The sequence below is a fragment of the Canis aureus genome, chromosome 8 (assembly GCF_053574225.1).
Source record: "Canis aureus isolate CA01 chromosome 8, VMU_Caureus_v.1.0, whole genome shotgun sequence".
NCBI lineage: Eukaryota > Metazoa > Chordata > Mammalia > Carnivora > Canidae > Canis > Canis aureus.
In genome coordinates this window covers 74,167,104-74,179,802 of record NC_135618.1, presented here as the reverse complement: position 1 = coordinate 74,179,802, position 12,699 = coordinate 74,167,104, and the positions used below count along the sequence as shown (strand labels likewise).

Here is a 12,699-nt window from a genome sequence, read left to right as displayed (position 1 = left end):
TATCCCCCTGCCTCTCACCTGTAATTATCATTTGCTCACTGCCCCCCGCCCCCCAGGGTGGCTCTCAGCTACCACATTTCCTCCTAGTTCACGTCTGGACATATAAACTCCCTCTGGGGCCTCACACACTATAGGGGTGAGAAGGAGGACAAAAACAAAAACTTCATGCTGGCTTAAACAACTACTGAAAATATCTATTTTCAACACACAGTATAAAAGCAATTTGACAAAATGAAAACATCCTATGTCACCATGGTGAAGGATAAGAGTTTTTCAAAATAAAAAGAGTAAATTTACTTCACAGTTCCTGTGGAGGCCAGCTTCTTCCATTAAGGCCAATTCCAAAAATTTAGCAAAAGATCTTTTATCAGCTGAGAGGGCATAATTAGATGTTTTGATTAAAGCATTTTCCTCCCCTGGTTAACAAGATTATAACAGATGTCACCAACTTCCCTAATAACAATACAGCCCTGCATTTGGCATCTTTACAATTTTAAAACTAAACTGACATATCGAAAAATTATAGGTAAGATGTTTCTATAAAATTATGATTTATTTTAAAGATTTTTTATTTATTTATTAGAGACACAGAGAGAGACAGACAGGCAGAGAGAGAAGCAGGCTCCATGAAGGGGGCCCGACGTGGGACTCGATCCCGGGTCTCCAGGATCATGCCCTGGGCTGAAGGCGGCGCTAAGCCACCAGGGCTGCCCTAAAATTATGATTCTAAAGTGATTATGACATGCCTGGACTCCTCCATGGAACAGATATGAAAATCATATTCCATAATCATAGCCACAAACCCTTAGTACACACTTGAAAACCACCCTCTGAAATCTGAATGATGCGGGCTTATTCAAATCACCACCAATTATTCCTGGAAGCACCAAGTGAGGTATGAAACCTGAACAGAAAATGCAAGTCTCACAATCACTTTCTTCCAGGAACACAGGGAACACATGCAGAAAAATGTCTCAAGGAAAGCAATGCCCATCTAAAGAGACCCACTCTACCCAAATCCCAGCTTCCCTGCAGAGAATACTAAGCTTAATGTTTTAAAAAATAAAATAAAAAATAAAAACACCTCATATTTTTCACAGTAAGATTCCCTTGGTGCATTTGATCCAATTTATAAAAATTCGACTTACACCAATTTTGTCAACATATCAGTTCTGAGTACAACTAGAGATAGGTCTGCATTTTAAATGGGAGGTAGCCTCCCTGATTGAAGTTCAACCCAAACATCCTGGTTTAACAACTCCATTAATGACATCAAGCACAGATCTAAAGATTACTCAGCCCCTTTGTCAGTCGCATGTGTTATTTATAGCAGTATATCAATCATGTGTCCTTATTATTTCCTACTTTCTGGTCCTAAGCTATTTGGTCTGCCAAATTAATACATTCCATTGCTGCTGCAAACCTAAACAATGCTTGATAAAAGATTAATAAAATAGTTGGGTTCTCTGCAACCACACACACACCCAAGGAAATTCATCAATGTCTTTTTATTTGCATATTTGGCTGACTGCCCCCTTCAGCAAATATGTGAGGCACAATGCTCAGGTATCCTGGTTTATGGTTTGCATTTAATTCAGGGTGTCAATCTGCTTCTGTTTTAATTACATCCATCTTGATATGTTATTACAATCTCATGAAAACTTCTTTTCATTATATGAATAGCTATAAATATATACACATGACAAACAGTTGTTATAAATTTTCTGGTTCAGCAATAAACAGGCAAGATGCCTTAGCCAACATGTCATATGGATTTAATATTTTGAGTCTTTCTTCTTCAGAAGAAAAGTTTGGTTGAGAATTTAACTATTCTCCTAAATTCACTTCAAATATTCTGCTACCAATGCCATTAAGTGGCTCTGAGTTTCTCTGGGTTACCAGGCTGAAGAAAATACTATATCCAAATAAAACACATGAAAATTTTAAGTAGCCCATATTAAGGCATCTTTTGCCCATATAATTGCTGCATCCTTCCACTGGACATTCAAGAATGAGAAACCTTCATATCATTATCCTAATATTTACTTTTTCATCTACGTCCTCATTGTGGGGAGTAGAGGGGGAGGGGATTTAAAAAAGACCAATGCACCCACAGAGAAAGGCCAACGAATTACAGAGTGATACACTGGGGAAAAGCAGAATGCTTTTAAAAAGGTTCTTGATACTGAGAACCTGATTTTCTGATTATTTGAATCAGAAAAAATAGGAAGCTTTACAATCATAGGCATTCATCCCCATTTGCATTATATTTTTGTTTTTTTAAAAACAAAACAAAACAAAACAACCCTCCTCCTTAGATGCCCAGTCCTTGGGAACCCAACAATGAAGCTGAAGCAGTCTCCTAGTTTCAGTGGGTGACAGTGAGAGTGTTAACTCCCAGTGTGATCTTGAGCAGGCCAATTAACCCCTCTGGGCTGTGTTTTCATTTGCAAAATGAGAGGTAGAACTACAGGACTAGAGACAACATCTGTGCCTCTAATGCCACTCCCAAGCTTGGGAAGCACATCAGCCAACAGTGGCCAGAGTGAAATGGATTAAAAGACTGCTCTAAAAAAATGCTGAGGTCCTAACTTTAGGATAATACCTCCTAAAGAGGTAGCAGCGCACTTTAATCTCAAAATGTAATTTTGACAAGGAATCAAACTGATCCCTATAAGCAATGAGCAAGGAGCCAACTTTGTAAACACCTCTTTCCCCTTTTGCCCCAATGAAAGTGTAATTTCACTTGAATGATACAAAATCGTTTTTTTTACAACAGCATAATCCAGGACCTTCGTTATTTTCATCAGCTGAACATGCACAGAGAAAATAGGTAGAACACTGGAATGTCTAGCATGTGGCTTAGAAAACAAGTGATAATCTAATCTTCGACCCCTGTTTCATTTACATCTCCAGTCATGTGTTTTCTTACTCAGTTTTTTACTAAAGAAAAATATTCACTGAACAACCAGCAACCTTTATCCAGCAAGCATAATTAAACAGGGACCCTAACAACCAGAAAATGTCTGCTTCAGTGTAACTACCGAGTGGTAACTGCAATAATGGACTCTCTTAAATTCTCTTTTCAAGCTCTAAAATATCACTGCCATCAGAAACTTTGCAGGAAAAAAAAAGAAAGAAAGAAACTCTGCAGAAACCTAAAATGAGGTCGGGAGGTTTGTGTGCCACCGTGGCAGATAGGTGTGAGGAGACAAGGAAAATGACATCCCCTAGGTATCATCACAACTTGACCCTGGCATTGACTTAAACCCTATCCCAGATTCAGATATCTCTGCCAAAGGAAAGTATCAGATTTCACCCATATAACCAAGAGTCACAATCTGTCTTCACAGGCTGTGCTTCAGTATCTAGCCCAGGTCATTTCAAAATGCCTCAGTTAATACCAATCACAAAGTGCCTGCAATTTTAAGGCTTTCTGCCAAAACTGAATCCAAACCTGCATTAGACATTTTTCATTACTTACAAACTGTGGGCTTGTCCCTTTTCTTCTCGTGACTCCATTTTACTGCACGTGGATTTTCCAAGGCTCTTAAAAAAGGTACCAAAGAGATAGGACACCATGAGGTACAGTAGCAAGCCAAAATGACAGGCAAGTCTTTAAAAATATATTTGTATGTATTAGTTGGTAATCTGTGTTTGCTCAGGCAAACTCTAATTGGAGTTCAGATATGAATGAGAAATCAGAATGATGAGCTGTAACAGCCTAGACAACTGTGGCAAGCAATTTACCCTCACATCAGAGTCCTTCAGACAGGTGAAACTCAAATAATAAAAGTGTGCAATTTTAAAGTTTCCACCTTTCATCTACAACTTCCTAAATCCATTAGCTTTTAGCAATTGCATTTATAATCGATAGTTCTACCTCAGTAAAAGAAAAAGAAGGAAGTTGGGAAGGAAGGAAGGAAGGAAGGAAGGACGGAAGGACGGAAGGACGGACTGGGTAGGTACAGAATCTAACTGGAACCCACGATGAAACTGTTGTATACACTAATCTGTAAAATAAAACACCTGCAAAGAAAGCAGCAAGAAATATGCTTTCCAATTTATAAAATTTAATTATAGGCTACAGGTCACTTTGCAAAGGATGGAACCGGAGACCTAAAGACGACTAAGCCACAGAAGCCTACACTTGCCTAGTCTCCTCCTAAGCAAGCAAAGAAATCCAGACTATGTAAAAACCCACTCTCCCCCCCTCCTGGGTTACTAACAGCATAAAGAGAACCTATTCTTTGTGACCTTATAATGATAACTTACTGACAGCATACTCCCTGCCCTGCAGGCTTGTTAGAAAAAAATGAAAGAACACAGTTCAGACCTGGAAGAACAAAGATAAATTCAGGTTCTCACCAGCCTTATAATTCTATGCCCCTCTTGGGGGGAGGGGGGGGAATCTGCATGCATCTACTTATGAAACAGGTACAAATTATATAATAAAAACAGTTCTGACACAGCTAATAATGTCCTAAATTGTTTGTGATCCTCTCCGGTCTTGGGTTTCACCAAATTAATTTCCATCTTGCTCTTCCAAACTTCAATTATTTGAGAGTTTTCAAATCTTAATTTCAAAATCTACTTCATTTTTTTTTCTAGAACTTTCTCAAATGAACAGTTGCTAACCCATTACCAAGTTCTTTTTCCTAGATCTACAGAATATCAGGTTTAATCCTAACCCTGAAAAAAAAAAAAAAGTGTTGTTTCTTGAGGAGGAAAAAAATAGCATGGGGCACCTTAACATAGGCTACATTTAGTATATTTAACTAATCAGAGCATAGGGGTAAAATAAAATGTAAACCCATCATCCACCACCCTCTGCATAAGGACACACATGCACATACCCCTCTCATCAAGAAGTGCTACTAGATCCTCTGTCCAAAATCTTCCAAATCTTGTAGTCATGGGGACCTAACGATTCCTTAACAGCTGGCCTCAACTATTATTTTATGTTTGGGCACATATCTAATCCTAAAGCTCTCTCAAGCTAATAATCACCATTTATTTTTATTTTTTTTTTTTTTACTATATATAATACTGTTGTATAGACGTGTACAGAATCTCTTCATCATCCTCAATCCTCCTTGAATCATGGTGAATGCTCAGTTTTTTTTTTAACCCCTTTTCAAGAGAATACTGTCAGTGGATCAAAGGCTAATCACTAACTTTGTGATTTATTTTTTAAGTAAATCATTTATATCCTATCCTACTTCCAAATCTCAACAAGTAACACAAGCCACACGGAACCATCATATCACAATCTTCAACCTCATCTCACATAAATACACCTGAACTGGTGCTCTGCCTTGTACAGTAAAATACTCAAACTCGGTACATACAGTAAAATACTTAAATCCGTAACCAGGCACATTCTTCCCACTCTTCCTTTTATGAAAACTTTCTCACCCCTTAGAAACTCCTTAGATCCTAAAGCTATGCATACTTTAGAAGTGAAATGCTGCAACTGACCCATTTACTCTGTAGTCCCAAACCAAACTTCCAAAGACAGAAAGTGAAAAATCCACCCAAAACAGCTCTACAGCTTTCCCTGGCTGTTTAACAGAAGGGTTCTGACCTTTCTTGAACTACCAGTTCATGCATAAGCGAGCAAAAGGCAAATAATTTGAAACCTTTATTTTAACATCACTGTCAACCTCCTTTGCCATCCAACCTTCTTTCCCAGCTTGCTAAAAGCAGCAGTACAGGAAATCAGAAAGGACTAAGAGACAATAAAACACACTGGCTGGAAGACAGCTTGGTGGCATCAGAACCGCTGGCATCAGGGCTGCTATCAAACTGAAAGGACTATTAATGAGAATCACTTACCAACACTCTCCTCATAGAGGGGTTGCTAACATCAATGAAAGAATGACACCAGGTAGGACAAGGGAGCAAGAGAAGTGGACTGATCATCATTATATACGTCTCCCCTTCCCCTTAGCAGTTTCACTTAAGCAGTAGCCTCCATTCCAACTCCAAACTTCTGTGCCTGATTTTCAAGGTCGTCTATCACCAGCCCCCTCACCCTGTACTCAGAGACCACCAAGTCCTGAGATGTGGAGGGGACCTAAGAGATCTTTTCCAGCATTCACCATATCAGATTGTGGATTACAATGCCAAGAATAAAAGTGCCCTTTGGTCAAAGTTTAGGAGATAAGGCACAAAGCACTGCCTTACTTCTCTGATACTCAAAATTCACATTTGCATAGTAAAAAAGATTTTTAATTCTGGCAGAACAAGTCACCTGTTTAATTTTGTCTTGCCCATCCAATTCCAAAATTACTTGAGGTTTGATCACATTTTTTTTTCCCCTTAATCTGGAACACGATTTATGAGCATCCAGCAGAGCTAGGTTCCCTTCCACCTTGGGGATCTTTGCTGTAAAAGCAGTCTAAACCTCTCAACTAAGGGATGAAGAAAATTATGCTTTTAGAGAGTAATTTCCCAAAGTCTCTCAATAGTTAGGAAGGCCAACCCAGGAACATGGGTCTGCACAGGGGTCCACTTACATAATTCTGTAACTCATTTCTACCAGCGCTTCCATGCTCACCAAGCCCTAATCAAATAGCATCTTCTCAATCCTCTTGTTTCTGTGCTTCCACACTATTCCCTGTCCTTTAAATGCACTCCCCAACCCTCACTCCTTATTTATCCAAATCTCTTCAACCTCTAGGCCCAGTCTTCAAAAAAAGCCTTCTCAAACACTTCAGTCTATCTCACTACCCTTTCTCTGAAGGCTCACTGCACTTAGTTGGTATTAGATATTCGAGGGCCTGTCTCAAAATTATTTTAGAAGTACTGGACTTAATTTATCAACATACTCCTTCAAGATACTACATATATTTTAGGGGTGGTTTTTTTTTTCCTCTCTTTCTAGGCACTCCATAAATATTTGCTGATGGAAGGAACATGACTAATGTTTTCTAAACAACTGAAATAAGTGAGATTCAACGATAGTAAATTATGTTATGTTGTAAGTACACCGAATTCTGTACAGTCTATTTATGCTACCAATGTGTAGGTAAACCCTGAAACAACTAGGAAATGAAGACCACATGAAAGTCTTGGTCTGATCCTCTAACCACCAAAGATAAGTGTGCCTTCATTTTCGCTAGTCTGCAAAACTCCAACTGGCTTCCTGTCTGCTAATCCTACCAACTTCATCTTTGCTTCCCTTGGTCAGTTTTATAGAAGGAGGCTGCCCTTAAAACCCAGTGCATAACACAGAGGGGAAATGATGGATTTACAAAGTGAAATTTTCAGCGATGGTGTTCATGTGGCTTCCTAATCAAGACTACACAGAAAGAAACCCAAGTAAGAACTGAAAGGCAGTATTATCTGGCACATCAGGGTACATACAGTACTAGAACCCCAACATTTCCATTTATACTTTGTTGGCTGAAAGCCATTTTAAAAAAAAAATGAGGCACAATATCTGGGGATATTCACCCTCAATATTTGAATATTCAAAGAATATTCAAATAAACAATACCGTATCCAAATGGTAATTCTGCTTCTCAAATGCATAATAAAAAGAACACCGCGTTCAACTTTAGCCTCCTCACCTACCCTCTTATCTTTTATCATAAGACTCTTCACAATCATATACTTGAACTTCAGGGCATAATTACTTGAGACAAGTGTCCCTGCAGAATATGAAACTACCTCAGCCAGTTTCACTGCCTATAAAGTGTGGGACTTCTCAAACTACTTCTACAGCTTTCATCATCTTAAATAAAAACCAGACAAGAGTGAAAAACAATCAACATAAAAATGCAGGTTCTCTCATTTGCCTTTACTCCAGTATTTGTAAAACCATAGTTGAATCGAAATAGTTTTTATCAGCCACTTCATCACGACCTAGGAGCCTCTCCTTTAAAAGGGAAGCTGAAATCAGGTACTCAGGACAAAATCATGGAGTCAAATAATGAATCCACTAACATTCTAAGTACACGACTCTACAGTTTGCCAGCTACTATTCTGAACCAGCATAAGCTAAAAACTTAGCTGTGCGAGCCAAGATTTCTGGTTTCTTATCACATCATACTAGCAGCAGCCTTGATGATACGTGGTGTCATTTGATTTCATTTCTAAACACAAGGCACAAAAACAAATTAGGTACTTGTGGTAACTCTTGGCATCTATAATAATTCCTAACATTTACAAGCACTCCATTAACATATATTTCTGTCCAAGTTCATACTTTACTTGCCTATTTCCCAATAAATCCTCACATTTCGTGGTGATAGTTCAGTAAATCTTGTAAACTGAGAACAGTAGGACACCAGAGGATTTAATGATCACTATACACATATGTCTGACCATCCAACAGGGACACAAATGTGATAAGCAGCAAACAGATCCAACTTTTCCCACAGAACCAGACATACATGATGATTTTTATTCCCCACTGTGTATTTTTAATATGAGAAGTTTATTTACATCGCTCCTACAAAAGCCAGCCCTCCTAAATGTAAATACTAACAGGATAGTTGAGAATATTTTGAGCGGACAGTTGTTGATTTATTTAGGTGTGATAATGGTACTGCAGAGTGTCTGGTGGGTTTTCTTTCTGAGTCATTAGCATTAAGACATACATGTAGAAATATTTACTTATTTCTCATATCCCATCTCAGAGTGGGGAGTAAATGAGTTACAGATGAAACAAGATGAGCCACGAGTTGGTAGCTGTTGACCCTGGGTGCTGGATATATCAGTTTATTATACTGTTCTCTCTACTTTCGATTATGTTTAAATTTTTCTGTAAAGTTTTAAGGAAACTTTTAAAAAAGTTAGACCTTTTAGACCTACACACAGATCTCTAGATGGTATTTAGATATGAAGGTGGCACAGCATTCAGTTAACCAAAGTAACTTGGGTTTTGAATCTGGAAAAGCAGCAGAAAAAATAATCACAGTAAGGAAAGGAATGTTATTAATGCCACACTCTGATTTTGATCTTTCCTAAAAAATTAAGTTTTTTAACGCCCCCCCCAAAAAAAAAAAAAAAACAAAACAGAATGGGCACATTTTCTCTCAAGAGCCAAAGGGATAGATGTACACATCTCAAGCCCAGTCAAACATCTGTTTATTAAAAGTATAAACAATAGGGATTGCCTGGGTGGCTCAGCGGTTGAGAGTCTTCCTGTGGCTCCAGGTCAGGATCCCAGTGTCTGGGGATCGAGTGCCACATGGGGCTTCCTACAAAGAGCCCGCTTCTCCCTCTGTCTATGCCTATGTCTCTGCCTCTCTCTGTGTCTCTCATGAATGAAAGAATGAATGAATGAATGAATGAATGAATAAACAGTATAAACAATAAAAAATTTGCGTAAGTTATATCTACCTCTACTTGGCCTTCAAAAATGTTCCTGGGAAAATGCAGGCCCCTCTTGCTCACTTACTTGAGGGGCCACACAGCAACCCACAATAACCATGCAGAAAGCAGAACCACTTGTAACTGGCTCTTACAAATAATGTCCTAAGCCCACCACAGATAGCAATGGTGAACCAAATTCTAGCAGCCTTATTAGGATACATGCTGCCATTTCAATTCCTTTTTTAAAGAGAGAGAGAGAGAGAGAGAGAGAGAGAAACAGAAAGAAACAGAGAGGTCACACTGTACAGTACCCTCCCACCTTGCCAAAGTTAAAGCCACAGTTAGAATTATCCTAATAAGTGGTGAGCCTCAACACTCAAAATAATGGTGTAAGGTCCATCTTAGCCAATAAATCACCAGCTCTAGAACCAAAGGGTAACTGATTCAATAACTAACCTCAAAATCTATGGCCACCATCCACCACCAACCTCCCTTTCTCCCCAGCCACTGGCCACCATCACCACCAGCAGCCCCCAACCAAAAAGCAGTTCAAACAGAAAGAACAACCCTGACATGAAGGCTTCCTTTTTTAGTATTTAAAGCTGACACCCAAACACACGCACAGAACCAGCAATCTAAACCTGTGCAGTTACTGAGTGTGAGATTTAAGCTGTCATTAACAAAGCTTACATCTGATCATCTCGAACAATACCATAATAACAGCAAAAAAGCCAAAGGGTAAGGGAAAAGTTTCCTTCAGGAACCTCAAATCATCACATCAGGTGCATGAAATACTAGAAACCAACTCCTATCTGGGTTTTGTGCTTAAGAAAGCGGGACCAACTCTGCAGAATCTCAAAGCCTTCTGTGCGTGTGGTGTGTTGGGGGTGGGGACAGGGAGGTGGGGGGAGGAAAGGGGGTTGTTACATCTGTAAAGGCCAGTGACTGATGGCAGCACCAAATCGGATCCCTCCAGGTAGAGACAGTTTACCCCAGGCCCCTGGACAGTCCCGGTCTACCCATACCCCCCACCCCACCCCCCAAGAGCCTGTAGCTGCAGGAAAATGTGGATTTGGAAATGAACGCTGCAGGTGCCCAAGGAATAAAGAAAGGCACACACACACACACACACACACACACAAAGCCAATCAGAAAGAAAAAGAAAAGAAAGCACCAAAAAAAAAAAAAAAAAAAAAGGAAAGGGAGAGGGACAATTCTGTGACAAGCCCTTCAGATGCCAGCTAGGATTTTATTCTTTCCTCCCACCAGTCCTCCCTGGTGTACCTTTTTCTGTCCTTTAACCAAACTGCTCCTGTACACACACACACACAGACACACACACACACAAATGTGCCTATGTGTATAGATGATATTACAATTAACCCTTTCTGTAGTAGAGCCCCACATAGAATACAGAGAGACATTCCATCCTTTCCTCTCTTCTCTCCCCTCCTCCCTCCTTTCTCCCAACCAAGAGAAAACGCCCCCTTCCCCAGCTTCACCCAAAAAAAAAAAAAAAAAAAAAAAAAGCAGGGGAGGGGGGGCAAAGAAACCACAAAACCCCCATCAGTCTCGAGTCCCGAGGACACTCAGAACCAGGAAAGGTATATACTATACAGACACACACACACGGACATATGGTTCTGTGGGAAGCACACACAGAACCGTCCACGGGCGCCCCAAACCCAGCAAAGAGACTTCCACCAGCCAAGGAGCCATGATTGGGGAGGGAGAAGAGGAAGGAGTAGGGGCAGAGCTCTCCGTGGAGGGGGGCGCATTGTTGTGATGCCTGAACCCCTCTCTCCCTGCCCATCTGCTGAGGAGGGGGTGCAGGGAGGGGGCGCAGGGGAAAGGCGAGCGAAAACGAGGGAACGAGGAGGAGACCAGGCACGGCTCTGCGATTCCCTCCTGCCGCCTGCCCGTCTGCCCGCGCCCCCAGGTCCCCCCACCCCACCCCCCCACGCCCCAACAATAAGACCTCAGCCTCGACAGGCAGGCGAGACAGACAGACCGGAGCGCGGCGGGGAAGGCAGCAGAGCCGGGCGCCCCCGCCGAGGGGGGTCGCGCATAAAGGGAGACCGGGGGGAGGGGGTCCCCCTTACCTCCAGCGCTTCAAAAGTGACAAAGCTGGTCATGGCAAATCCATCAATGATGTCCTCTTCGGCCGAGGTGGACTCTCTCCGCTTCCTCCGCGGGGGTCTGGGCCGGGACGGGGCGGAGGACGGGGGCTTCCCATTGTCTTCCTTGTCGGAGCCCGACGACGAGGCGAGCGAGGGCGCCCGGGTCCGGCCGGCCCCGCCGCCGCCGGCCGCGCCGGCCCCCAGCCCGCCCCGGGAGCGCCTCTCCCGGTCTCGCTGCGACCGCGACCGCCGCTTCTTGCGGAGTCCATGGCCCCGCGTCGGGCCATCCATGGCTCTGCCGCGCCGGGCTCTCCCCGCTCGCCGCCCGCCACAGGCTCCGGCCGCGGCCGCACACACAAAAAAATTGACACCAACCCCTCCCTCCCCCTCCTCGGCTTCCCTCCGCCCCGAGGAGGGCGCGGGGGAGACGGCGGCCGAAAGAAGGGAGAGAGGGGAAGAAAGAGAGGAGAGAGAGAGGGGGAGGGGGCGGAGAGAGGGAGGGGGACGGGGCGAGGGCGAGGGCGAGCGGCGAGCAGCCCGAGTGCGGGGCTCCCCGCGGCGCCGCGGGTCGGGGGTTCCTGCGAGCAGCGCCCGGCAAAGTAATGGCTGAACACACAGGTCTCCTTCAGAGGCAAAAAAAATAAAAAAATAAAAAAATAAAAAAAAACTCCCCGAGCAGGCAATAAATCAGAATAGCGGAATGCTTTGATCAAGAGGCTGGGAGGCTCCGGGGAGCCCTCCCCGCGGCCATGCTCCGCCGCGCCCCCGCCCCCGCCCCCGCCCCCGCCCCCGCCCCCGAAGACGCCGGCCCCGCTCCCGCCGCGGGTCCGAGGAGGTCGCGGCCAAGTGGGGGCACAGGAACTTCCCCGCCCCCCGCGCTCGGGAACACCCCCGCCGCCTCTCACACTCGCCGCGCGGAAAACTCACTCCCGGCCTCCGAAAGGTTGCAGGGATGCCTCCGAGGGAGGCCAAGGCTTCCGAGCGACCTGAGAGGGACGAGGCCCCCCGGGGAGGAAAGCATAATCCTGGAACAGCCAGGAGGCGAGAGGCCGAGACGGGACGCGCCGGACGAGCAGGGCGGGGGGACGCGGCGGCGGAGGCCGGGGCAGTTGCGGGCTCGCCCGCTCTCCGGGGCCGGGGGGCGCGGGGGGAGGCGACGGCGAAACCAGAGGAGGAGCGGACCCCGGCGCCGACCCCGCCCCCCGCCCCTCGCCCCTCGCCGCTCGCCGCTCGCCGCTCGCCCCTCACAAAA

At 43.8% G+C, this 12,699-nt stretch overlaps 1 protein-coding gene across 7 annotated transcripts in view; it reads right to left on the bottom strand.

The window, feature by feature from the left end:
• Positions 1–12,200, bottom strand: part of AUTS2 (activator of transcription and developmental regulator AUTS2) — a 1,127,680-nt gene extending 1,115,480 nt beyond the window's left edge. For 3 of the 7 annotated variants that reach the window (XM_077908299.1, XM_077908304.1, XM_077908302.1), the window contains exon 1: positions 11,430–12,199. In XM_077908299.1, coding sequence (XP_077764425.1) covers positions 11,430–11,738 — 309 coding nt within the window. In that variant the 5' untranslated portion in view covers positions 11,739–12,199. Of the gene's footprint in view, positions 1–11,429 lie in introns of all 7 variants that reach the window. The other 4 variants (XM_077908303.1, XM_077908300.1, XM_077908301.1 and 1 more) reach the window with 3 other exon arrangements.
• Between the last annotated feature and the right edge of the window lie 499 nt (positions 12,201–12,699).